The 26,555-nt window shown below is 40.0% G+C and overlaps 1 protein-coding gene and 1 long non-coding RNA gene across 2 annotated transcripts in view; one reads left to right on the top strand and one right to left on the bottom strand.

The window, feature by feature from the left end:
• MIS18BP1 (MIS18 binding protein 1) overlaps positions 1–12,168 on the bottom strand; it is a 55,439-nt gene extending 43,271 nt beyond the window's left edge. Inside the window, exons 1-4 of the mRNA XM_007986602.3 lie at positions 11,885–12,168; positions 5,212–5,846; positions 1,080–1,193; positions 346–827 (exon numbers count right to left, since the gene is read on the bottom strand). Of these exons, the coding sequence (XP_007984793.3) occupies positions 346–827; positions 1,080–1,193; positions 5,212–5,755 (1,140 nt within the window). The 5' untranslated portion in view covers positions 5,756–5,846; positions 11,885–12,168. The remainder of the gene's footprint in view (positions 1–345; positions 828–1,079; positions 1,194–5,211; positions 5,847–11,884) is intronic.
• The window catches only part of LOC140710089 (uncharacterized), a 153,030-nt gene continuing 138,618 nt past the window's right edge, over positions 12,144–26,555 (top strand). The window contains exons 1-2 of the long non-coding RNA XR_012090953.1: positions 12,144–12,477; positions 21,622–21,755. This is a non-coding gene — a long non-coding RNA (uncharacterized lncRNA). The remainder of the gene's footprint in view (positions 12,478–21,621; positions 21,756–26,555) is intronic.

The following is a 26,555-nucleotide window of genomic DNA, read 5'->3' on the forward strand; positions in this document are numbered from 1 at the left end:
CTAACTATTTTAATAGTACCATATCAGAAAAAAAGAGTAGGAATGAATTCAATGTTCATCACCAAAGGGAAAAGGTAAATTATTGAAGACTACACAATTAGTAATAGAGCGAGGGAAGACTTAACACGTGGCTCTTCTTACATTCAACTCACTGTTCTTTTCACTATGTCACACTGTCACTGCAGTAAATAATAAAACATGATAATGAAGACACTGTTAATACTGAAGCATACAGGTTCAAATCCTAGCTAGAAAAAAAAAAATAATGAGAGAACATTAAATGCTCAAGCTCTTGAAGAATGGGGCAAAAATAGAAATAAATATCTGTCTTAAAAGTTTTCCCACCTGATTTTTCTTAACTCCATTTGTAATAGTTTGAAATATTGTTGGAGAAAGCTTTGAAACATTTCTTTTTGACCTCCGAGGTATTGTTATATGAAGTCTTGGTGTTGCAAGTACAATTTTACAGGTATCTTCTGTGGAACCTGGAAGACCTGTCTCCCCAGGCACTGTTTTGCCATTTCCTTCCTTAACTTCCTGCTGTGAAGTCCCTTCTGTTGTCCTCTCACTATCAGAAACCATTAACAGACTGCCATTTTTAATAGGAACACAATTAGTACTGAGAGTCTCAGCATTAGTATTTTGAAATTGTTCATCAGCAGAATCAATGCCTTCTAAAACAAACAAGTCCTTTTTGGACCCAGTGGTTGCAACTACATTCTCCTTTGAGTGAAGAATTTGTTTAGCCAATTGAGCTCTAGTTAATCTCTTGCTTGGGGCTTCCGTAGCCAAAAAATTTTCCTGTTTTTGGTTCCGAGTTGGAAGTTCTGCAAAAAATACAAAACAAAACAAAACAAAACAAAAAAATTATATAAGGATCATAGGAAACTAAGAGATAAATTTAGGTTAGGAATCTTCCACCCTCCTGCCCAGTCTTTCTCTGAGTGTCTCTTTTACGATTCAAGCTTTTGTCTACAGCCAAAGTTTAATGCCCACACAAGGAAAATAATTACCTAGAACATTTAACTATATATTTATACTTAAATATACAAACTAAAAACAAACCAAAAATAGTTTACCGTAAGTTAAATTGTGCAGTGGTGCTTTCTTTTCCTGCCGGCACTGAATCTTTTGTTTGACTGGGAAGAAAATATCATTATTTGATGATTCTAGAGGAACTCCTTGGACCGAGGCTAAGGTTTTATTTTTTAAAGAAAGAAGAAGTTGAATTGTATTAGTTACTAAGAAAAAAACATCTTTTAAAATTCTTGAAATACAGACACTTAGATTTAGTAATGATCAGATCAATATAGTACTTTCGCAATATATGACAGTTACATATATTTTTATATTTTTGGCTGTATTATCTTCTAATACCTTTACCCCATTCTCTATACCAACATTATGGTAAGGAAGAATTTTTTAAAACCTTCTCCAAGACACAACCTGCCAGCTCTAGACAAAAGTATTAGACTTAGAAACCTAGAGATCTGGAATTCTGGTGCTGCCACAAATTGGATATGTATATGTTAAGATTACAATATAAAGTTTCACCCAGTCTTGAAAATTCCGATTCTGTTTCTGGTTGCTGTGAATTTCTAAAGCATGAAAGACAGTCGACAGTCGAAGAGTTGTAACTTACTCCTTAAAAATTAAAATGTTGAGACGCAACAGCAGACTCAGCCATAATTTATATCCTTTAGACAATTTTTAGTAGGTCTTCAAACGCTCACAAGTTGTAGGTTTCACAACTAGACAAATAAGAACTAATAGCACTGCTTACATTTTATTCTGCTTTACCTCCTAGATCTTTAAAGTTTAATGTTTCTCGAATGTAGTTTCTTTCACACAAAAAGGGGATGACAATAGACTTAAAATTTGAGCCTGAAAAGAATTATCTTATATGTTTAATTTTAAATCTTATACTTGAAAAGACTGGTAATGACTATGCTTTAATAAGTATGCCACTTTGGTCTCAGAAATCTTAACATAAAGATTTCATTATAACAACGTGTCACAAAAAGAAAGAGTAAGTTTCTATATCTTTAACTCATTCTACTGGAAATGGCGAGGCAATTCAGTAGTAATTCAATCAAATGCAACAAGTTATTTATCTACTTATGTGGGAGTCCGAGGTTCATGCAGACTCTCTAAAAGGTTTCTAAAACTATATACAAAATTTGTATTTGTATTTGTGTTTATATTTTCTGGGGGAAAGGGTCACCAGATTCTCAAAACACTCAGGTATTTCTTACTCTCAAATGCTACCTTATTATATTTGAACACTTTAATATGCATTATTTCATTTGCTTCTTCCTTTTCTCTCAGGCTATATGAGAAACAGATGACTGTGAGTCTCCCCACTTCTACCCCCAAATTTCCTTAGAAAACTCTGTGTTAGAATATGTCACTGTCTTGGAAATGCAACAGTATACCCACAACCTACTGTGTAGTGGTTTAGAGCACGGGCTTGCTAAGAGATACCTATATTCAATTATCAACTTATCACTTGTTACCTATGAGACATAGAGCAAGCGGACTTACTCTCTTTATAATCCTCATTTATAGACCACTAATGGGTATCTACCCATAGTGTTTGTTGAAAGGATTAAAAGAGATAATACAAGTAAAATCTCTTTCATTATCAACGACTGAAACTCATTAAAATCTCAATTTCAATTGTTGCAGTGTCATCTTTCCAGATCATTCTCTCAAATCCAGTGATTATCCAAACAAAATGTACACTTCACAATCCCTCATCTCCTTCAGATCCTTTGCCCTCATTAATCAGCTTAAATTTCATCGTGACTTCTTCACACACACCCTCCTTTGTCCTTCTGTCACTTCATTCTATTTGGCAAAATTACAACCCAGTTAAATCCAGCTCCCTCCCTATTCTACACCAGCACCTTAGCAGCTAAACAGGGCCAAAGGAAAACTCACAGCCATATTTACTGGTTCCATTTTAAATTCATGTCCACAAATCTTAAACAGATCTTCTGCGTTACCCAGGAAATCAAATTTAGGCCTCTCCCAAACTATTCAAACCTCTACCTCCTCAAACTTCAATACCTGTTTTCCATACTCGCTCAGCTGATGACTTTACTTCTTATTTTAAATTATTTGTGAAGTCATACAATAATAACCCACCAACATCTGTGTAAATGTCTTTCTTTTCTGTTAACAATTGGTCTGTTTGTGTTCTGGTCAAACCTCTAATGATGCATTGGATTATATTTCCTCTCAACTACTGAAGGGCATCATACTAGCAATTTCAATTTTTTTCTTCCTACTTCATTATTCCCAACAGCATATAAAAATGCTGCATTTCACCAAGTATTAAAAATTATAAAACCTTAAACTACACTTGCCATTATTTCTTTGTAACCCTCAAAAAAAGGGCTGTTTATGTTCACTATTGTCAATTCCTCTTGTCACATTCTCTCTTGAGCCCTTTCACGCAATGTTTTCGTTGCTACCATTCCACCAAAGCCGCCCTCCATCAAAGTCACCAATGACCTTCACATTGCTAAATCGAGCAGCAGAATCTCAGCCTACTTGACCAATTAGGAGCATCAGACAGCTGTCAACTCCCACCTTAAAGTACTTTATTCTCTTGGCTTTCACAGTATCACTCTCCTGGTTTTCCTTCTTCCTCACCATCTTCTCAGTGGCCTTTCTACTCTTCTTTTTCCTTTTTTTTTTTTTTGGAGCTGGAGTTTTGTTCTTGTTGTCCAGGCTGGAGAGCAATGGCATGATCTCAGCTCATCACAACCTCCGCCTCCTGGGTTCAAGGGATTCTCCTGCCTCGGCCTCCCAAGTAGCTGGGATTACAGGCATGCGCCACCACACCTGGCTAATTTTTTATTTTTAGTAGAGATGGGGTTTCTCCGTGTTGGTCTGGCTGGTCTTGAAACCCCGACCTCAGGTGATTCTCCTGCCTCAGCCTCCCAAAGTGATGGGATTATTGGGTGTGAGACACCGTGCCTTTCTAATCTTTCTTCTACCTTCCAAATGCTGGAGTACCCCAGGACCCAGATCTTGAATGTTTTCTTTCTATACTTACTCCTTGATGACCTCATCTAATCTCATTGCTTTTAAAATACCATTTAGGTGCTAATGATGCCCCAATGTACATTTCTCACTTTGATCAATTCCCTAAATTCCAACTAGTTTTTTCCAACACCCTACCTAAATTTAAATTTTTAATAGAGATTATCAAAATTAACATAACAAAAATATTAGTTAATGAGCTCACACTCCATTCCTCCTTCAGTTTGTCCCATTTCAGTTAAATCACCTTCCTGGTTGCTTAGGCCACAACCAAAAACAGAAAACAAAAAAACACCCTGGAGCTATCCTTTATATCTTTTTATTTTACATTCTACACCCAATCTAGGAGCTAATACTATCGGCTCTACCTTTAAAACACAGCCAGAGTCCAGCCATTTACTATCTGTACGTTTACTATCTGCACTACTAACACCTGAACCAAGCCAACACTGGCTGTCATCTGACTTACTGCAGTAACTCTATTTCAGAACAGCCAGAATGATATTTTAAAAACATAAGTCATTGTACACAATGGTTAATTAAAAAACAACAACAAAAACCTCGTAAGTTAGATCTTGTCATTCACATGCTCAAAACCCTCCAATGGCTTATTCTGCTCACAGTAAAAGCCAAAACTCTTACATTTACCTATAAAGCCCTTATATTATCTGACCCACTCTTATTTATGCCTTCCTCCTGAGCTCTATTTACTCACTCCATGACACACTAACTTTATAGCTAGTCCTGCAACATGTCAGGAATGCGATTTCAAGGCATTTGTAACAGCTGCCTAGATCATCCTTCCCCATTCCTCAAGATACACGTATCTATCATCATATTCAATTTTGTGGGCTCAAATTCCCAAATTCAAATTATTGAAGCTTACTCTGACCACCCCACTCAAAATTACATACCCCTCCAACTCTTCCCATTATCCTAATTCTGCTTTTTCTCTTTCCACTTTTCCTCTTCTACTATGCTATAAAAATTACTTATTTAATATGCTAATTATGTCTTTCTACCACGTGAATGTGAGCCACACAAGGGCAAGGATTTTTGTCCATTTTGTTCACTGCTATATTCTGAGTACCAAAAACAGTGTCGGAAACATTAAACACTTAAGACATTATAGATTTTTAGCTAACACATAAAACTAACCTCTTAGTGAAGTGTTATCTGACTGGAATGATTTGTTGTTTTCCTTTTCTTCACATAGGTAGGTATGCTGCAATTTTTTTTTTTCAACTCTGTTAGGAGTGAAGGTTTCATTATTTCCACTTTTCTGTGGTTCCAAAAAACTACTGTTTCTTGGTGGCTGTTCTTGCTTGTCACGCAGTACTTTTTCTTTCATTCTTTGAAATATTTTTCCCGGTGATTCATAGTTTGCTTTATTTTTTAATCCATCCTTGTTGGGCTTTATAGCACTGATATCAAGAGAACTGTTAGAGGTAGTAGCCTCTGTTAGCATAGTTGATTGAAATATATTTTTATTATTAAAAGTTGTCATTTTTAGGAACTGATTATTTTTACAGTCATTCGATTTTAAAGAGGAGTTCTGATATTTCACCAAATCTTTTACAGGAGTAAGTGTGCCTGAAGGAATGCTGTCAAAAAAGATTGCATCCATGGGTAGATTTCTCCTTTGAGAAGATGTCTCTGGAGGTAAGTAAATTCTTGAATGTTTCAAAGGTGTTGCAATCATCTTGACAAGGCAGTAGCAACCAAGTTCTTCTAACAGAAAATTCACTTAAGCACAATTTTCATATAGAACTTCAGAAGCGATCCACAGAAACCTGTAGTTCAATGTAAAATCAGTCTTTATCACGCTTTGGTGCAGAAAATGTTTAAAGTTTATTTGCTTTCCACAACATTATACTATTTAAAATGTTTAACTGATTCATAACAATACTAGATAATCTATAGCTCACAAATCAGACTAAGATTTTATTTTTATTAAAGTCTCTTTAACAAAAGAGCTGGGTGTGATGGTGCACACACTTGTAGTCCTAGCTACTTGGGAGGCTGAGCAGGGAGGATCACTTGAGCCTGGGAGGTCATGGCTGCAGGGAATCAATGATTGTGCCACTGCACTGCAGCCCGGGTGACAGAGCAAGACCTTGTCTCAAAATAAAATACAATAAAACAAAACAAAATGAAATAAAAGATACATGCAAATGGCAATACATTACATTACAAAAGATAAAGTTCCGGCCAGGCGCGGTGGCTCAACCCTGTAATCCCAGCACTTTGGGAGGCCGAGACGGGCGGATCACGAGGTCAGGAGATCGAGACCATCTTGGCTAACACGGTGAAACCCCGTCTCTACTAAAAATACAAAAAACTAGCCGGGCGAGGTGGCGGGTGCCTGTAGTCCCAGCTACTCGGGAGGCTGAGGCAGGAGAATGGCGTAAACGCGGGAGGCGGAGCTTGCAGTGAGCTGAGATCCGGCCACTGCACTCCAGCCTGGGCGACAGAGCGAGACTCCGTCTCAAAAAAAAAAAAAAAAAGATAAAGTTCCACAAATATAATTTTTCCTTTTAGGCAGTTATATTTTAAGGCAGCAACTACAATGATCTATTCTAATAAAAGCTAAAAAAAACCACTATTCAATTATTTAATAATACCCAATCCTGATTTTTTTATGCTCTAGAGCATTTACATTTTAAGGTCTTAGCTGAAAAATCCTCAAATAAATGGTAAATTATTTTCATTCTGATTTCTTTTAATGTAGTGCTATTTAGAATTTTTAGCAGAAATACTGTACTTGAGTTTACACAGTTTTAGCCTTGTTTCTTTCTTTCTTTTTTTTTTTTTTTTTGAGACGGAGTTTCCCTCTTGTTGCCTGGGCTGGAGTGCAATGGTAGGATCTCACCTCACCACAACCTCCACCTCCCAGGTTCCAGAAATTCTCCTGCCTCAGCCTCCCGAGTAGCTGGAATTATACGTATGCACCACCATGCTTGGCTAATTTTGTATTTTTAGTAGAGACGGGGTTTCTCCATGTTGGTCAGGCTGGTTGGTCTCAAACTCCTGAGTTCAGGTGATCCGCCCGTTTCGGCCTCCCAGAGTGCTGGGATTATAGGCGTGAGCCACTGCGCCCGGCTGCAACTTGTTTCTTACGTATAAATTGTATTATTCACACCTAGAAATTAAGGTTCTAGGTAAGGAACCATATAGTTGCATTAACTAATATTTGGTAAATAAATAAAATATTTCAATCCAAGGACCCTGGAACTTACTAGTCTAGATTTACAGCATCTCTTATAGCTGAATTTATAACTATTCCAATTAGTTAACATCATATAAACATAAAAAAAACCTATCACAGAAAATTCTAACATAGCCAGACCAAAAAATATCAAGTATCTTTATCTACAGCTACTTTTGTGAGAAATAAGCAATTAATATACAAAGTATTATTTAATCCAATAATTTATGATAACAGAGAAAAAAAGAAGGAAAATATTCCTAAATTACAACAGTCAACAAAGAAGGCTATCTTGGGAGTCTGGAGCTCCTAAAAACCACTGTAATTCTTCCACAGAATATGAATCCTGCAAATACATATTAATGCATGCATGTATATGTTTATGATGTGCTAGTTCCAGGGGTTCTGTACTGGGAAGTTATAATATTAGCTGTTCACTTCATTTCTGTTTTATTTTTGGGACAGTGTCTCTGTCACCCAGGCTGGAGTACAGTGGTGTGATCAGGGCTCCCTGCAACCTCGAAATCTGGCTCAAGCAATCCTCCTACCTTCGCCTCCAGAGTAGCTGGGACCACAAGTGTGTGCCACTGCACCTCTGCTATGTTTTCTTTTTTCTTTTTTTGCTTATTTGTCTTGTTTTTGAGAGGGAGTCTCGCTCTGTTGCCCAGGCTGGAGTGCGGTGATGTGATCTTGGCTCACTGCAATCTCCACCACATGGGTTCAAACAATTCTCCTGTCTCAGATTCCCAAGTAGCTGGGATCACAGGCGCATGTCACCACACCCAGCTGATTTTTGTATTTTCAGTAGGAAGGGGTTTCACCATATTGGTCAGGTTGGTCTCTAACTCCTGACCTCAGGTGATCCACTTGCCTCAGCCTCCCGAAGTGCTGGGATTACAAGCATGAACCACCTAAGCTATGTTTTTTTGCATTTTTTTATAGAGACAGGGTTTCCCCATGTTGTCCAGGCTGGTCTTGAACTCCTGGGCTCAAGTGATCCTCCTGATTCGGCCTCCCACAAGTGTTGGGAGTACAGGTGTGAGCCACCATGTCTGGCTTAGCTGTTCATTTCAAAGAAAGGCAATAAAGCTATACAATCTCTCAAAATAAAAAATGAATAAACTTGGCTGAGCACAGTGGCTCACGCCTGTAATCCCAGCACTTTGGGAGGCCAAGGCAGGAGGATCACTTGAGGTCAGGAGTTCAAGACCAGCCTGGCCAACACAGTGAAACCCCGTTTTTACTAACAATGCAAAAATTAGCTGGATGTGGTGGCACATGCCTGTAGTCCCAGCTACTCAGGAGGCTGAGGCAGGAGAATCACTTGAACCCAGGAGACGGAGGTTGCAGTGAGCTGAGATCGTACCACCACTGCACTCCAGCCTGGGCAACAGAGTGAGACTCTGTCTCAAAATAATAATAATAATAACAACAACAACAACAACAACAACAATAAACTGGAAAAACTGCAAAGCAAAACGGCAAAGAATGTTCAGGTTTACACAATCTAAATTCCTCAGAGCCTAATGAGATGCTAAACAGAAAGTAAAAACTGCAAATAAGCGAGCAGCACTGAAAACAGAACCAATCTGTAATGGACATGCAGAACTGTCTTCATTTAAAGTCAGATAATTGTGGTCACACTGAAAGGTTACAAGAAACAAACAGAGCTTACTGTTTCCTAATGTCCCTGCCCCCAATTCAGGCTAGTAGTAGAATAAAGGTGAGTAGCCAAGATTCTGAAAAATCCTCAAATTCCACTTCCCCTCCCAAAGACACAAAAAGTTGCTCTAGGAGACCTTTTTCCCACCGTGTGATAAATAGCAACTCAATATAAGCCAAAAAAAAGCAGTCAGTATTTGCCAGTGGTTTGTTAAAGACAGAATGCAGAGAAAAAAAATGATCTACAATTCCCTCTGACCACAGAGGCTTTGCGGAATAGATAAACAAGAACACCACTGGGTCTAGATAATCCATCCAGGACAGATCTGAAGCTCCATTTCCTTCCTAGTCAAAAGAGCAAAACAAAGAAATCAGCCTCTGATGAAACACAGACATTAGTGGAGATTTAATAACTGGCATCCCTCAAGTGGAGGAAAGAGCAGCCTGTCCTGAAGCCAAGCACATTGGTTAACAGATGGAGGTCAGCAACAAGAAATTGTTAGTTCCTCTCAGACTGGAGAAAGTATGTTTCCGTTTTCATTAACTGCTTAAAGTTGTTTGGAAAATCTAACCCTTAAAACTTATTCTAAAAACTGACAAATGCTGATATACTGGGGGAAAATAATTGTTTTCAACATAAAGACACAGGAATGGGAAAACCATTGGATGAAAGGGCTGGCCAGGACGGGCGTGGTGGCTCACGCCTGTAATCCCAGCACTTTGGGAGGCCGAGGCGGGCAGACCATGAGGTCAGGAGATCCAGACCCTCCTGGCTAACATGGTGAAACCCCGTCTCTACTAAAAATACAAAAAAATTAGCCGGGCATGGTGGCACGTGCCTGTAGTACCAGCTACTCGGGAGGCTGAGGCAGGAGAATGGTGTGAACCCGGGAGGCCAAGCTTGCAGTGAGCGGAGATCACACCACTGCACTCCAGCAAGACTCTGTCTCAAAAAAAAAAAAAAAAAGGTCTGGCCGTAAGCATTTATAGTACAGTGATGCACTGCATAATGACATCAAACCACATATACAGTGGTCCCATAAAATTATTTTGGTGTACCTTTTTTTTTTTAACTTATTTTTACTGTACCTGTTGTATATTTTGGTATGTTTAGATACAGAAATACTTATCATTGTGTTACAACTGCCAACAATATTCAGTAAAGTAACATGCTGTACAGGTTTGAAGCCTAGAAGCAATAGGTTATAACATATAGCCTGGGTTTTTATAAGTACACTCTGATACTGGCACAATGACAAAAATTTCCTGAGAATGTATTTCTCAGAACATATGACAGTCAGTTACAAGTAACACATATAAACACAGAACTGGAGCTAAACAATTATGTATATGATCCTGAATATAACTCCTCCTCCTCCTCCTCCTCCCAAAAAGACATGGAAAGTTCTTGTAAGAATTTACTGTAGTGGTAGCAGTAATAATAACTATTACTATGGAATGGGTCAAAAATCCCAGAGCACACTAACCAAAACTGGAACATAGAATGACGGGAAAAATAGAATTTTAAGTTAACAGGCAAATGATACACTTGAAAAAAATACTCAGCCCATATGACAAAGGGCTAATTTACATAACATTCAAAGAGACCTAATAAATCAACTTTAAAAAATGTACAAAACAGAAAACGGTCACGGGACATGAAATGCAATTAACAGAATACAAAAAGGCCAACAAACGAGTCAAGTGACATCTAATTTTACTCATAAATGGAAACGCAAACTAAAACAGTGATATTTTTTTCATATCACATTAGTAAAGATTAATTTCAAAATGCAAGTCTGCATACTATTGACTTGGGAATTCCACTTCTAACTTGTTTTTTCCTATAGAAACATCTGCATAAGAATGCAAATATATATGTATCATAATAGCCGTTATTTACTGAATATTTACATGCCAGTCACTATATAATCTAACAGCAACTCGAAAGAGTTAAGTACTGTTATTACTCCCAATTTGAAAAAAGAGAAATTAAGGCATAAGGTGGTTAAGTAACCTGACCAAGGTCACTCGACAGTGAGAAAGAGGATCCGATTCTACCCGACTCCATAGCTTAAGTTCTTTACCAAAAGGCAACATAGTCTACACAGCCACTAAACAGGTAAGTTCATGCTGCAGTACCTGCAGCATAAAATGAAATTAAACAACCCAGATGTCTACCAATAAAGGACAAAATAAATTCCACCACATCCATACAATTTACTCTATGTATTCAATAAATATATATATGTACTTACACGGAAAAGCGTCCAAGAAATATTAAATTGAAAAAGAAAGTAACAACATATAATTGCATTTGTGTAAAAAAAAATTAAATAAATAAATAAAACACAAACAAGCATAGAGAAAAACTCTGGAAGCAGTGAACCAAATTGTAAACAGTGTTTATTTTCGAAGGGCAGGATGAAGCGGCCTACCATTTTCTTGAACTCCTGAGCTCAAAGATCACCCGCCTTGACCTCCCAAAGTGCTGGGATCACAGGCGTGAGCCACCGCGCTCGACCATTTTCTAAATAATTTTATTAACATCTAAAGCTGTTTGCAACAAGCATGCAATTTAACCAGAACAAAACATAAGCTGAATGATCAATTGCTTCTATATAGCCCTGTGGGTCCTGGGTAAGAGTTGAGTACTGACGCATATAATTTTCCCACTTGGTATTCTTAAAAAAAAAAAAAAAAAAGTTATTTTAGAACAAAGACCTAGAACGCTCACCATCGAAATAAATCTGAGCAATCGTGTTCTACTCTCTTAAGTACAGTAGACACGCAACAAGTGAACATCGAGTGCGAAGCTGTAAAATCAGTACCAAAGCCAGAAATCTACAAATAAATAAATAAATAAATAAACTGCGTGAGCCGACATGCTTAAAGGGCAGGACGCCCACCATCGGCGGGGACCCGCGGCAGGAGGCTAGCGGAGGGCGCGGGAGGACGTACCTTGGGTGAAGGGCCTGGCAGGGAGAGACTGCTGCAGTCCCGGCTCGGCTCCGCGCGGAGGGAGGGCCGGACGCCGCCCGGCTCGCGCCTCAGGCCCACGGTGGCCCCTGCCCGCGGCGGCCGGGCACCAAGCGACGCTTACCCCCTCCGCGAGATACTCTCACACAACACTTCCGCAATTCAAATTTGAAGAGCCCGCCCTCCAGCCGGCCCGGGATTGGCACTCTCGGGAATTGCGCCACCGTGCGTCTCACAGGGACGCTAGAAAACTGCAGGTGGCCTCCGCACGCCGTGGACGGTAGTGTATCCACAAAAAGTAGGCGACCCTAAGCTGTCACAGGCAGGGGCGAGATCCTCTAGTTTTCCTCAAAGTTCGTTTCGTCTTCGCAGGGCACCCGCCCACCCTGAATCCCGCCTTTCCTCCCGTGAAGCTCTGCCGGTGCAAGGCTGACGTCGCACGCGGTGGGCCGCGAGCGCGCTCCGGTGCTGCTGCCGCTAAGTTTGGCCCTTCCTGGATGCCGTCCTCCCCCTCTAGGCTGTGCGCCCTAGCGGCTGTTATCTGTCTCTTCCGTCTCAGGAAAACAGCGTGCTCGGTGGGTTTGAGAGAACGTCTGTTTTTCTGCCCTCCATGTTTGAGGGGGAGAAAGAACATTTTGTTCTTGAGGGGATGATGGATTGAATGTAAAGTTACGCACAAAGTAGGATGTTTAGTTTGAACCATTCCCTCAGGAAGTGTGATATTTTGGGGCGTGGGGGATAGGTTCTCGCTCTGTCGCCCAGGCCTGAGTGCAGTGGCGCAATAACGGCTCACTGCAGCCTGGAACTCCAAGGGATCTTCCCACCTCAGCCTCCGAGTAGCTGGAACTACAGGCGTGCGCGACCATGCTTGGCTAATTTTCATTTTGTAGAGAGGAGGTCTCGCCATGTTGCCCAGGCTAGTCTCCAACCCCTGGGTTCTAAGCGATCCTCCCATCTTGGCCTCCCAAAGTGCTAGGATTACAGGCAAGCAACCGCGCCGGGTCAGGAAGTGATTATTATTTTTTAATCACCTCACATTCTAGAAACATTAATCTCAACAACTGTAGGTTGCTGCATGCAACTTGTGACAGTGGCCCCCAGACTGCGTCCCGCCTTAGACTGCACCCAGTGAATCTCCACTCTAATCACCGCGGAGTAACGGGGTGTATCCTTCGCCTTGTATAGGGCACATTGGTTCAGTCTTGAAAGTAGAGAAGGGGGCCGGGCGCGGTGGCTCAAGCCTGTAATCCCAGCACTTTGGGAGGCTGAGACGGGCGGATCATGAGGTCAGGAGATCGAGACCATCCTGGCTAACATGGTGAAACCCTGTCTCTACTAAAAAAAAAAAAAAAAAAAACTAGCCGGGCGAGGTGGTGGGCGCCTGTAGTCCCAGCTACTCGGGAGGCTGAGGCAGGAGAATGGCGTAAACCCGGGAGGCGGAGCTTGCAGTGAGCCGAGATCCGGCCACTGCACTCCAGTCTGGGCGACAGAGCGAGACTCCGTCTTAAAAAAAAAAAAAAAAGAAAAGAAAAGAAAGTAGAGAAGGGGAAGCGAGGGTAGTAAGGTGTGTTTTCAGCCCTGAACCCTGTTCAACTCCAGTCCTGCAGGAAGTCTGTCCTCTTCCCCCCATCCTCATTTGTGATGAGAGCTTCTTTTTATTTTATACTTTCATCTAAGAAAATTACTCAACTTCGTAGTCACATATCACATTTCCCCATTAAGTGGCTTTGCTGAAAAGGTTGTAATGGATTGATCTTTTTTTTTTTTTTTTTTTTTTTTTTGAGACGGAGTCTGGCTCAGTCGCCCAGGCTGGAGTGCAGTGGCGCGATCTCGGCTCACTGCAAGCTCCGCCTCCCGGGTTCACACCATTCTCCTGCCTCAGCCTCCCGGGTAGCCGGGACTACAGGCGCCCGCCACCTCGCCCGGCTAATTTTTTGCATTTTTAGTAGAGACGGGGTTTCACCGTGTTAGCCAAGATGGTCTCGATCTCCTGACCTCGTGATCCGCCCGCCTCGGCCTCCCAAAGTGCTGGGATTACAGGCGTGAGCCACCGCGCCCGGCCTGGATTGATCTTTTTTTAAGTGACTTTTGCAATCGGTTCTAAATCCTGCATCTGTTGTACCCGAGTGAGTTAGAGAAACGCCACACTTTGAGACAAATTTAAGAGTCCTTTATTAGCTGGCGACCGAGAGATGGCTAACGCTCGAAATTCTCGGCCAGAGGAAGGGGGTGGATAAGGAGTCCTTGAAGCCTTACAAATGACGGAGCCAAATGGAGTTCGTCCAGCTTTCTTAGCTAAGGGAGAGCTTATCATGTGGAAGCAAGGCTAGGTGATTAAGGAAAAGTGTAAAAACAAAGTAAAAAAACAAGGTTAGGTATTACACATCTGAATTTTGTGCACACTGAATAATCAAAATCCAAAATATAAATTTAAAACATCCACATGAATGCAAGTAAGGAAAAACAACAGCTGGAGGTAGGGGGAAAGGATGCAAACTTACCTGGGTAAAATGAAGTTTCTTTCTTGTACACCATAGTGAGAAAATGATTGGACATGGATTTGCACTAGTTTTGTGGGAACCGGCCTTAAAACAGGTTAAATGGCATGTGTGAAATATACTTTGATGGGGAAATTTGAAGGGATGGTCATTCAGATTTCAAAGCACCTGAAATTGAGGTGTAAGAGGTTTCTGTGCCTGATGAAGATGGCCATGGCTTACAAGTTTAGGCAAAAGAGGAACCCTGAAGTATTAACGGCAGGCACTCAGAAATGCACACTTCTTTTTAACTGGCCACTTCTCATGTAAGAAGGAAGTAGTATGTAGTATGCCCCAATGTGAATGGCTGCAGGAATTTACATAAGATGACTAGTGATTTTCCAAACAAAACTGGATTAGACAGTTTGTGGATAACAAAGTGTGATGAGAAGGCATACAGGCCAAGGTACAGTTCATCTGTCCCTTAATGGCAACATGCTGTAACTGCCCAAGGGGTTCACCTTGCCTGCTCCCTAGACAGAGCCGATTCAAGACAAGGGAATTGCAATGGAGAAAGAGTAATTGATGCAGAGCTGGCTGTGCGGGAGTCTAGTGTTTTATTATTACTCAAATCAGTCTCCCCTGAACTTGTGGGGATCAGAGTTTTTGAGGATAATTTGGTGGGGGGAACCCAGTGAACTGGAGTGCTGATTGGTCAGGGATGAAATCATAGTGAGTAGAAACTGTCTTCTTGCGCTGAGACAGTTCCTGGTTTGGGGGGTCACAAAATCAGATGAGCCAGTTTATTGATGTGGGTGGTGCCAGCTGATCCTCTGTGTGCTGGGTCTGAAAAATATCTCAAGCACTGATCTTAGGAGCAGTTTAAGGAGGGTCAGAATCTTGTAGCCTCCAGCTGCATGACTCCTAAACCATAGTTTCTAATATTGTGGCTAATGTTAGTTCTACAAAGGCAATCTAGTCTCCAGGGAAGAAGGAGGTCTGCTTTGGGAAAGGGCTATTACCGTCTTTGTTTATAGACTACAAACTAAGTTTCTCACAAAGTTAGTTCAACCTACACTCAGGAATGAATAAGGACAGCTTGGAGGTTAGAAGCAAGGAGGAGTCAGTTAAGTTATATTTCTTTCACTGTTTCAGCCATAATTTTGCAAAGGCAGTTTCAATGCTGCCCTGGATTGGCCTTCCTTTAAGTTTCTGTCTGCTTGGAAGGGAGACCGTATTGAGAAAATGGTTGGAAATGGATTTGCAGTTCACAGCCACCTGGGATAATCTGTCCCATTCTAGGCCTATACTTCATGGGAACACATGCAGACACCCATGTAGGGTCCAAAAAAAGGGATATAAAAGGAAGAGACAGAAAGCTTCACGCTGTGTGCGAGTTGCTACCAAGACATCTGGGGCTGCTTAGTCTGGAGGAATATTCCTAGGACCATGAAAGTTGTAGCAGGACTACTAACTGACCATATGACACTTGGAGAAAGTAGAAAAACGCTGTTTCATCAAGGCCAAGGGTTCTTAAGCAGGAAAAGTTTTGCCCCCCCTTGGGACAATTGGCAATGTCTGGAGACATGTATGAATGTCACAATTAGGGAGGGTACCAGTGTCATCTTGTGGGTAGAGGACAGATATACTACTAAATGTCATAGTGTAATGGGGGGGGACAGCGCCCCCGCAACATTACGAAGGATTAACTATTTTAAAATGTCAGTAGTGCCATGGTTAAGAAATTCTACTCTTGGCAGATATAGCCCTGAAGCAGGATTTCAGCCCCCTCTCACTCTCTTAGCTGGGTGCCCTTATGTAGGGCACAGAGTAAAACCTCTACTCCCCTGTATAGGCTACAAGGAGGGAGTCAATGAGGAAGTTATCCAGGTTTTGTGAGAGGAGGACCCTTCAGTGAAAAAGGCTGCCAAAGAAATTGCTGTGTGATGGAGACAATATACAAACACATAATCATATTACAAATTGTGATAAGTGTTGAGGATGTATCAGTTTGGATCACCCAGGAAGCTGATGCCAAATTGGAATGAGGATTATTGGGAAATAGGTCCTGTGAAAGACCAAGGGGGAGGAAGAAGAATTGGACCTGGGAAATCTTCAGATCTTGATACAGATCTGACATTTGTAAAAGGAAAGATTGATGAAAGTGGAATTGGGTGGGTGCAGTCTAAGATTGCAGTGGAGATTTGACAAGGTCTTGGCTAACTCAATAGGAAGATTTGGGGTTGTCTATCAGAGAAGTCCTGCAGTGGGCAGACATGGCCAGGCCCTGGTATCCCCCAGACTGGAGGCTGCCTGGGAAGAACATGGCCTTGGCACAAAGATTTTAACAAATCTCAAAGGCTTTGCAGCCAGAGGCTGTCAGCTATCTGCACTCCTCACAGCTCAGTGACTACTTTTTTTTTTTTTTTTTTTTTTTTTTTAACAAAAGATCAGAATTGTATGTTTCCATGCCTGCCACAGAAGAATAATGAAAAGAGTGTGGCAGCAGGATTTTATTTTCAGGGCTTTCCAATTTTTTTTTTTTTTTTTTTTTTTTTTGCAACCCACAGTAGGAAATATTGTACATTGTAACCTAATAAATATACAAAACTACAATTAACTAAAACAAAAAGCTTTAAAAGTGTTACTGAACATTACTTTGTGCAGTGCATGCTGTTATTTTCTGTTTCCTCTTTTAAAAAAAAGCTGCCTATGGTGTATGATTGTAATACAATATGAACATTTTCATGTTTCTGCATGGTCAGGACTTTTAATTAAAAAAAAACCTAAGGTAAAGTTCACTTAAAATAACCATTTTAAAGTGCACGAGTCAATGACATTTAATGCATTCACAATGCTCTGCAACCACCACCTATAAAACATTTTTTATCATCCTAAAAGGAAATCTCATACCCCTTAAGCAGTCACTCTCTCTTGTCCCCTCCACACAGTCCTAGGCAAACACCAGTCTTCTTCCTGTCTCTATGAATTTACGTATTTGGATATTTCATATAAATGGAATCATACAATATTACATTATGGACCTTTTATGTATAACTTCCTTCACAGTTTTTTTCTGAGGTTTATATACCTCAAAAATTGTACATTGTATATCAGTACTTGATTCCTTTTTATGGCTGACAGTATTCCATATTGTGTGTGTGTGTGTGTGTACCACGTTTTATTTATCTGTTACTCCATTGACATTTGGGTTATTTCCACCTAAATCTATAATACCCTAGTTTGAATTGATACCAACTTAGTTTCAATAGCATACAAAAACTCTGCTTCTAAACAGCTGAGTCCTCTCCTGTATGTTTCTATCATTACCAATTACATCTATATACATCGTGTGTTCATTAAGATAGATTTGTAATTATTTTATGCACTTGTCTTTTAAATCATATAAAAAAAGGGGAACCACACACCAAAAATATAGCGATCCTGGCTTTTGTATTTACTGATGTAGTTATATTTATCTAACCTTTTGATTTCTTCTTAGAGCTTTTAGTTACTGTCTAGTTTTCTTTCATTTAAGCCTGAAGAACTCCCTTTAGTATTTCTTATAGTATAGGTCTACTTGTGACAAACTCCTTCAGCTTTTATTTACATGCTAATGTCTTAATTTCTCCATCATTTTGGAAGGACACTTTGCTGAATATAGAATTCTTGGTAGATAGTCTTTTTCTTTCAGCACTTTGACTATGTTATCCCACTGCCTTCTTTCCTACATAGTTTCTGATGAGAAATCAGATGCTCTTGTAGAGAATCACTTGTATGTGACAAATCTCTCCTCTCACTGCTTTTAAGATTTTTTTTTTTTTGTCTTTGTCTTTTGACAATTTGATTATAATGTGTCTCAGTGTGGAACTGTTTATATTTATCCTTCTTGGAGTTTGTTGAGATTCTTGGGTGCATAGGTTCCTGTCTTTTACCAAATCTGGTCAGTTTTTGGTTATTTCTTCAACCTTTTTTTTGCACTGTTTTATTTTTCTTCTCCTTCTGGGACTCCTGTAATGTGTATGGTGGTACTCTTGATTATTCCCATAGATTTTTTAAGACTCCAATAATTATTCTTCAGTTTTTTCGTTTTTTTAAATTTTTGAGACAGAGTCTGTTTCTGTCACCCAGGCTGACAAGGAGAATTATGGTTCACTGCCTCATGAACGCCTGTGCTCAAGAGGTCTTTCCACCTTAGCCTCCCAAGTAGCTCAAACTACAGACACATACCACGATACCCAGCTAACATGTTTTTTAAAAAATTTTTGTAAAGACAGAGTCTTACTATGGTCTTGAACTCCCGGGCTCAAGCAATTCTCCTGTCTCAGCCTCCCACAGTGCTGAGATTACAGGTGTGAGCCACCATGCCTGGTCATTCTTTTTTCTTTATACTACTTGGTCTGGATAATTTTGATTTTAGTTGACAGTTGTAAGTTCACTGTTTCTTTATTCTGCCTGCTCAAATCTGCTATTGTAACCCTGTAGTGAATTTTCATTTCAGTTATTGTATTTTTTAGCTTCACAGTTTCTACTTGGTTTCTTTTCATAATTTCTATCTTTGTTGATATTTTCTATTGTTAAGACATCATTCTTCTGGTTTCCTTTAACTCTTTGTCTGTGGTTTCCTTTACCTCTCTGAGCATATTTAAGACAGTTGATTTTAAATTTTTGTCTAATATGTTCAGGGTTTGTTTTTCCTTAGGGAGAGCTTATATTAATTTCTTCTGTAAATAAACTGTACTTTCTAGTTTCTTTGCATGCTTCATAACGTTTTTGCTGGAAACTGGACATTTGAATATTAAAATATGCTAACTCTGGACATCAGATTCTTCTCCCTTCTCAGGATTTGTTGTTGTCATTGTTGTTGCTTCCTGTGAAATACAGTTGTTTGCTTGTTTAGTGTCTTTTCTGTATGATCTTTGTAAAGTCTGTATTCTTTGTCATGTGTGGTCTCCGAAGTCTCTGTTCCTTTAGCTTGTGTTCAGCTAGTGCTTTGATAGATATTTTCCTGAACACCAGGAGCTACACTAGAATAGAATAAAATAATAAAAGAAACAAAAATCCGTCTTCCAACCTTTGAAGATTGACTGTGTGTTACAGCATGCTTTCAGTACTTAGCGAGGTCATTTATAACCCTGCCTAAACCTTCACTCCCTACTTGTGCTGAGCCCAAAGATAAGCAAGAATTAAAAACTTACAGTCTTTATAGATTGTTTTTGAATATGCATCCTGCCCTAGGCATGTGCATAGCTTCTAAATTCCTCAGCATATGGAGACACTTTTGAATAATTTCCCGAAGAAACTCTACCCAGCTTTTCCTTGCAGGCTTTCACTGCATCCATTATTTGCCTCAATTGTAATTCTTTGCCCTAGGTGGCAGCATGTTGTCCATTTGTCTTATAATGTTTTTGAAGAATGTCTTCTGTGTAGCTGTTTTTTTTTCACGCTGAATAGGTTTCAAGTTATATAAAAGAAAGTCAGGTGCCTTGTATCATTCTTTCAAATAGTGCTCTGTGATGGTAAATTTTATGTGTCAATATGACTGTATCATGGATTGCCAGATGTTTGGTTAAACATTTTTTTCTTAGTTTGTCTGTGAGGGTGTTTCTGAATGAGATTAATTTTTGGATTGGACAGAGTAAAGCAGATTGCTCTTCTCAACATGGATGAGCCTCATCCAATCTGTTGAAGGCTTTAATAGAATAAAAGGCTGAGTAAGACAGAATTCTTTCTTTTGGCCAGAATATATTTGAGCTAGGACATTTAGTCTTTTGCCTTTGGACTCATTCTTGGACTAGAACTTACACCATTGGCTCTCCTGTTTCTTAGACCTTAATAGTGGATGATATGGTTTGGCTGTGTCTCCATCAAAATCTAATCTGGAATTGTAGTTCCCATAATCCCCACGTGTCATGGGAAGGACCTGGTGGGAGGTAATTGAATCATGGGGGCGGTTGCCCCATGCTTGTTCTTGTGATAGTGAGTTCTCATGATAGCCAATGGTTTTATAAGGGGCTCTTCTCCTTTTTGCTCAACACTTCTCCTTGCCACTGCCATGTGAAGAAGGATGTGTTTGCTTCCCATTCCACCAAGATTGTAAGTTTTCTGAGGTCTCTCCAGCCATGCTGACCTGTGAGTCAATTAAGCCCCTTTCTTTTATAAATTACCCAGTTTGGGGTATATCTTTATTGGCATTGTGAGAACAGACTAATACACTTGGACTGGAACTATATCATTGACTCTCCTGGGTCACTAGTTTAGTGATGCAGATCTTGGATTTCTTAGCCTTCCATACTTCAATGAGCCAATTCCTTAGAGTAAATCAATCTCTCTCTTTCTTTTTTCTTCTCTCTCTCTCTCTCTCTCTCATTCCCTCTCTTTCCTGTTGGTTGTGTTTCTCTGAAGAATCCAGACTAATATACTGCCAAATAAGTTAGAACAGACAAACACACACAATTCTCTAGGCATAAGGTCTGTGCTTCCTCCACAACCAGGGACCAAGGTCCCACACTGGAACCTTGAAGATAGGGTGCTGTCTTCAAGACTGCTGCCAAAGGTGCTGAAATGCTGAAGAAAGCAAGCTGAAAAGTCCAGTTCTTCAGAAAGAAACATTTAATAGGACTTATGAACAGAAGCAATGTGTTGGGTGGGCATGAGATGGTGGATCCCTCTACCTGCCCTCCAGAAAATATCCTTTGTAAAGCAAGCTTTTAGGGTAAAGATTTGTGTAGCTCATCATGCTTCAGACTTTCTTGCGAAACGTGACCACTGGGGAGATTAGATAAGTATCTTTATTTATGCTACAGGGATTGTTTATTTATGAGAAGTTGTCTATGTTACAGGCATTCTTAAAGACCTTGCTGCAGAAGTCATCATGGTCATCATGGCAGTTTCACTTCAAGGTGGCATCACTTTCGTCATGCAACAGGCTGTTTTCCCATGGGGTGGGAGGTCAATAAGGGCAATCAAAAATGCTGCAAAGCTTTTGTACAAGAACATTTCCTCTTTTTACTTTTTTAATTGACAAATAGTTATTATACATGTTCATGGGGTACACAGTGTTGTTTTTATACATATAATGCGTAGTGATCAGATCTGGTTAATTAGCATATGCATGATCTCAAACATTTATCTTTTTCTGGTGTTGGAAACATTCAGTATCTTTCTTTTTGCTGTTTGAAATTATATTTCTTTTTTTTCTTTTTTCTTTTCTTTTTTTTTTTTTTTTTTTTTTTGAGACAGGGTCTCTGTCACCCAGGCTAGAGTGCAGTGGCACAATCTTGGCTCACTGCAGTCTCTGCCTCCCAGGCTCAAAGGATCCTTCCAGCTCAGCCTCAGGAGTAGCTGGGACTTCAGGCACGTACCATCATGCCCAGGTAAATTTCGTATTTTTTGGTAGTGATGGGATTTCACCATGTTTCCTAGGCTGGTTTCAAATTTCTGGGCTCAAGCGATCCACCCTTCTCGGCCTCCCAAAGTGCTGGGATTACAAGTGTGAGCCACCATATGTGGCCTGAAATTATATTCTTATTAACTATAGTCATCCTACAGTGATGCAGAACACTAGAACTTATTCTTCTCATCTAGCTGTAATTTTATAACCTTTAACAAATCTCTCCTCAATCCTCCCTTCTCCCTATCATTCCCAGCCTCTAGTATCCTGTATTCCACTTTTTACTTCTATGAGATCAAATTTTTTAGCTTCCATATATAAGTGAGAACATGTGGTGTTTAATGTTTTGTTTCTGGCTTATTTTATTGAACATAATGTCTTCCAGCTCCGTCTATGTTATTGCAAATGACAAGATTTCATTCATTTTTTATAGTTTAATAGTATTCCATTTGTATATACCACATTTTCTTTATCCATTCATTTGTTGTTGAACCCCTAGGTGGATTCTAAATCTTGGCCATTGTGAATAGTGCTGTAATAAACTTGCAAGTACAGTTGTCTCTTAGATATACTAATTCCCTTTCCTTTGGATAAATGCCCAGTAGTGGGACTGCTGGATCATATGGTACTTCTGTTTGTAGTTGTTTTAGAAACCTCTGTAACATTTTCAACAGTGGCTCTACTAGTTTACATTTCCACCAACAGAATTTCCTTTCCTCCACATCCGTGTCAGAATCTGTTTTTTTTTTTTTTTGTCTTTTTGATTGTAGCCATTCTAACTGGGGTGAAATAAAACCTCATGGTGCTTTTTATTTGCATTTCCCCAATGATTAATGATGTTGGGCATTTTGTCATGTGTTTTTTGGCGCTCTCTCTCTCTCTTTCTCTCTCTCTCTCTCTCTCTCACTCTTGCTCTGTTGCCCAGGCTGGAGTGCAGTTGCACGATCTCAGCACACTACAGCCTCCACCTCCCAGGTTCAAACATTTCTCCTGCCTCAGCCTCCCAAGTAGCTGGGACTGCAGGTGCGTGTCACTACGCCTGGCTAATTTTTGTATTTTTTCCTAGAAGAGATCAGGTTTCACCATGTTGGCCAGGCTGGTTTTGAACTCCTGGCCTCAAGTGATCTGCCTGCCTTGGCCTCCCAAAGTGCTGGATTACAGGTGTGAGACACTGTGCCCCGCCTACCATTTTTATGTTTTTTTTTTTTTTTGAGACGGAGTCTCGCTCTGTCGCCCAGGCTGGAGTGCAGTGGCCGGATCTCAGCTCACTGCAAGCTCCGCCTCCTGGGTTTACGCCATTCTCCTGCCTCAGCCTCCCGAGTAGCTGGGACTACAGGTGCCCGCCACCTCACCCAGCTAGTTTTTTGTATTTTTTTAGTAGAGACGGGGTTTCACTGTGTTTGCCAGGATGGTCTCGATTTCCTGACCTCGTGATCCGCCCGTCTCAGCCTCCCAAAGTGCTGTGATTACAGGCTTGAGCCACTGCGCCCGGCCTACTATGTATCTTTTAAGAAATGTCTGTTCAGATCGTTTACTCATTTAAAAATCAGATTGTATTTTTGTGCTATTGAGGTGTTTGAGTTTCTTGTATATTCTGGGTATTAATCACTTGTCACATGAGTCATTTGCAAATATTTTCTCTCATTTTCTGGTTTGTCTTTTCATTCTGTTGATTGCTTTTTAGTTATATATAATCTCATTTATTTATTTTTACTTTTATTGCCTTTACTTTTGAGGGCTTATAAAATATTTTCCCAGACCAATGTTCTGAAGCAGTTCACCTACGTTTTCTTCTAGTAGTTTTATATTTTCAGGTCTTCCATTTATGTATTTTATCCATTTTGAGTAGATTTTTGTATAGGGTAAAAGATGAAGTCTAATTTTGTTCTTCTGCATACGGAGATGCAGTTTTCCCAAGACCATTTATTGAAGAGACTGTCCTTTCTCCCAATGAGTTTTCTTGGCATCTGTGTCAAAGTTTAGTTGACTGTAGATTGTAGATATGTGAATTAATTTCTGCGTTTTCTATTTTGTTCCATTGGTCTGTGTGTCTGTTTTTATGCCAGTACTATGCTGTTTTGGTTACTACAGCTTTGTAGTATATTTTACAATCAGGTAGTGTGAAATCTCCAACTTTGTGCTCAGGATGGCTTTGTTTTTTGTGGTTCTATACAAATTTTAGGATTTTTTTTTTCTATTTCTGTGAAGAATGTCATTGACATTTTGACGGAATCTGCAGATGGCTTTAGATAGTAAGTTGCTCTTTTTTTTTTTTGAGACAGAGCCTCACTCTGTCACCCAGGCTGGAGTGCAGTGGCACAATCATGAATCACTGCAGCCTTGACCTCGCAGTATAAGTTAACTCCCCTACCTCAGCTTCCTAAGTAGCTGGGACTATAGGCATGTGCCACAATGCCTGGCTAGTTTTTGTATTTTATTTTGGTAGGGATAGAGTTTTGCTGTATTGTCCAGGCTGGTCTGGAACTCCCAGACTCAAGTGGTCTGCCCACTTTCTTGGTTCAGCATTTTCTTGGTTGCTGTAGACTTTTGGCTATTTTCCAGAGCCATCTTGACTCACTACAACCTCTGCCTCCTGGGTTCAAGTGATTCTTGTGCCTCAGCCACCCAAGTAGCTCGCACTACAGGTGTGCACCACCAGGCCCAGCTAATTTTTGTATATTTAGTAGAGACGGGGTTTTGCCATGTTGCCCAGGCTGGTCTCAGACTTCTGGCCTCAAGTCATCCCCCACTTTGGCCTTACAAAGTACTGGAATGGCAGGCATGAACCACCGCGCCCAGCCCTAATTGTTTTTTCTTTTTTCTTTTTTTTTTTAATCTCTAATATTGTCATTTCAAGAAAGTTGTGTAAGCAAAATCATTATACATGTTACCTTTTGAGATTGGCGCTTTTTTCCCCCACTTAGTATAATGCCTTTGCATCCATCATTATACATGTAACCTTTTGAGATTGGCGCTTTTTTCCCCACTTAGTATAATGCCCTTGCATCCAAGTTGTGTATATCAGTAGTTTTGATAGTTTCCTTTTATTTACAGATGTACCCACAATTTGTTTAACCATTCATCTACAGATGGACATTTTGATTATTTCCAGTTTTTTTGCTATTACAAATACAACTGTAATGAAAAATCATATGTAAGATTTTATGCGGACTTAAGTTTTGTTTCTCTGGGATAAATGCTCAGGATGGCAATTTCTGGGTAACATGAGAAGTATTTAGTGTTTTAAAAAAACTGTTAAATTATTTTCCAGAGTGGCTATACCATTTTACATTCCCACCAGCAGCAGTATGCGAGAGATCCAGGTTGTTCACATTCTCACCAACATTTGAGTTTTAGAATGATCACTTTGATAGTGTGTGGAGAATTGATTAGAAGTGGATGGCATTCTAGATGATAATTCTGTCTCAGAAATTTTTGTAGTTTTCATGGTGAGACATATAGAGGGCCTAACCCAAAGCTCTGAAAGTAAGGATGGGCAGATTGGAGAGAAGTTAAGGGAATGTAGTTGACAGAATTAAATGATCAATTTGATGTAGGACTTGGAAGAGGGAAATTTTTAAAGAAAACTTTCTTGTTTCTGATTTGGACATTCTGGTGGATAATGGTACCATTTAGAGAAGTAGGTAATACTGGAAAAAGGGTTTATTTGGGGTTAAGAAGATATGTTTAGTTTCAGGCTTGGTCATTTAGAATTTACTTTGTAATCCAAGAGGGACTGGCCAGTAGGCAGCATGCTACATAGGTCTGAAAATAGCGTAGTCATTAAGGGAATGGATTTTAGAGTCAGCCCTGATTCCAGATCTGAGTTCTTTCTCTTACTCTCTGTATATCTATTGGCAAGTTAGTTTACCTGCATTTCCTCATTAATGAGATGGAATCGTTGTGAGGCTTAAATAAGGTAACATGTATAAAACACTTAGCACTTTAGGTACATAGTATATAGTAGTTGTTGTTATTATTGTTACAGATTTGCAATTTGGAAACATTTTGTCTCTAATGTCAAATGCTGCCCAAAAGACAAATGTAATAAAGGTTAAAGTATACTCTTTGAGCTTGGCGATCATGGGGCCTTGGGGACAACAGGTTTGTAGGGCAGAAGCTTGGTTATGGTATCAGAGTATAATCAAGAGGTGAGTGCCTAGAGACAAACACAAAGATATTTGTTCCCCAAGAAATACGTAAAAGGAAGGAGAGAGAAAGAGCTTAGACCAGCTAGGACTAAGGAAATATTTGTCTGCAGAGTTGGAAAGACTTGCCTTTGACTTAGCTGAGATTTTTTTTTTTTTCTTTGAGCAAAGATTAATGAATTGTTAGCTTTTGTTTTAAGACAGTCTCTCTCTGTTGCCCAGACTGGAGTGCAGTGGCACGGTCTCAGCTCACTGCAACCTCTGCCTCCTGGGTTCAAGTGATTCTTCTGCTTTAGCCTCCTGCGTAGCTGGGATTGTAGGTGCCTGCCACCACACTGGGCTAATTTTTTGTATTTTTAGTAGAGATGGGGTTTCACCATGTTGGCCAGACTTGTCTCAAACACCTGACCTAGTGATCCGTCTGCCTCAGTCTCCCAAAGTGCTGGGATTATGGGTGTGAGCCACCGTGCCCTGCCAGCCTTTTACAAATGGAGGGACATTTCTTTTAGAATGAATAGCTGGGAGGAACTATTGGTAGAGATGCGCATGAGTTTTTGTTTGTTTGTTTGTTTGTTTGTTTGAGATGGAGTCTCACTCTGTCATCAGCGCTGGAGTGCAGTGGCGTGATCTCGGCT

Source organism: Chlorocebus sabaeus, chromosome 24 (genome assembly GCF_047675955.1).
Source record: "Chlorocebus sabaeus isolate Y175 chromosome 24, mChlSab1.0.hap1, whole genome shotgun sequence".
NCBI classification, from domain to species: domain Eukaryota; kingdom Metazoa; phylum Chordata; class Mammalia; order Primates; family Cercopithecidae; genus Chlorocebus; species Chlorocebus sabaeus.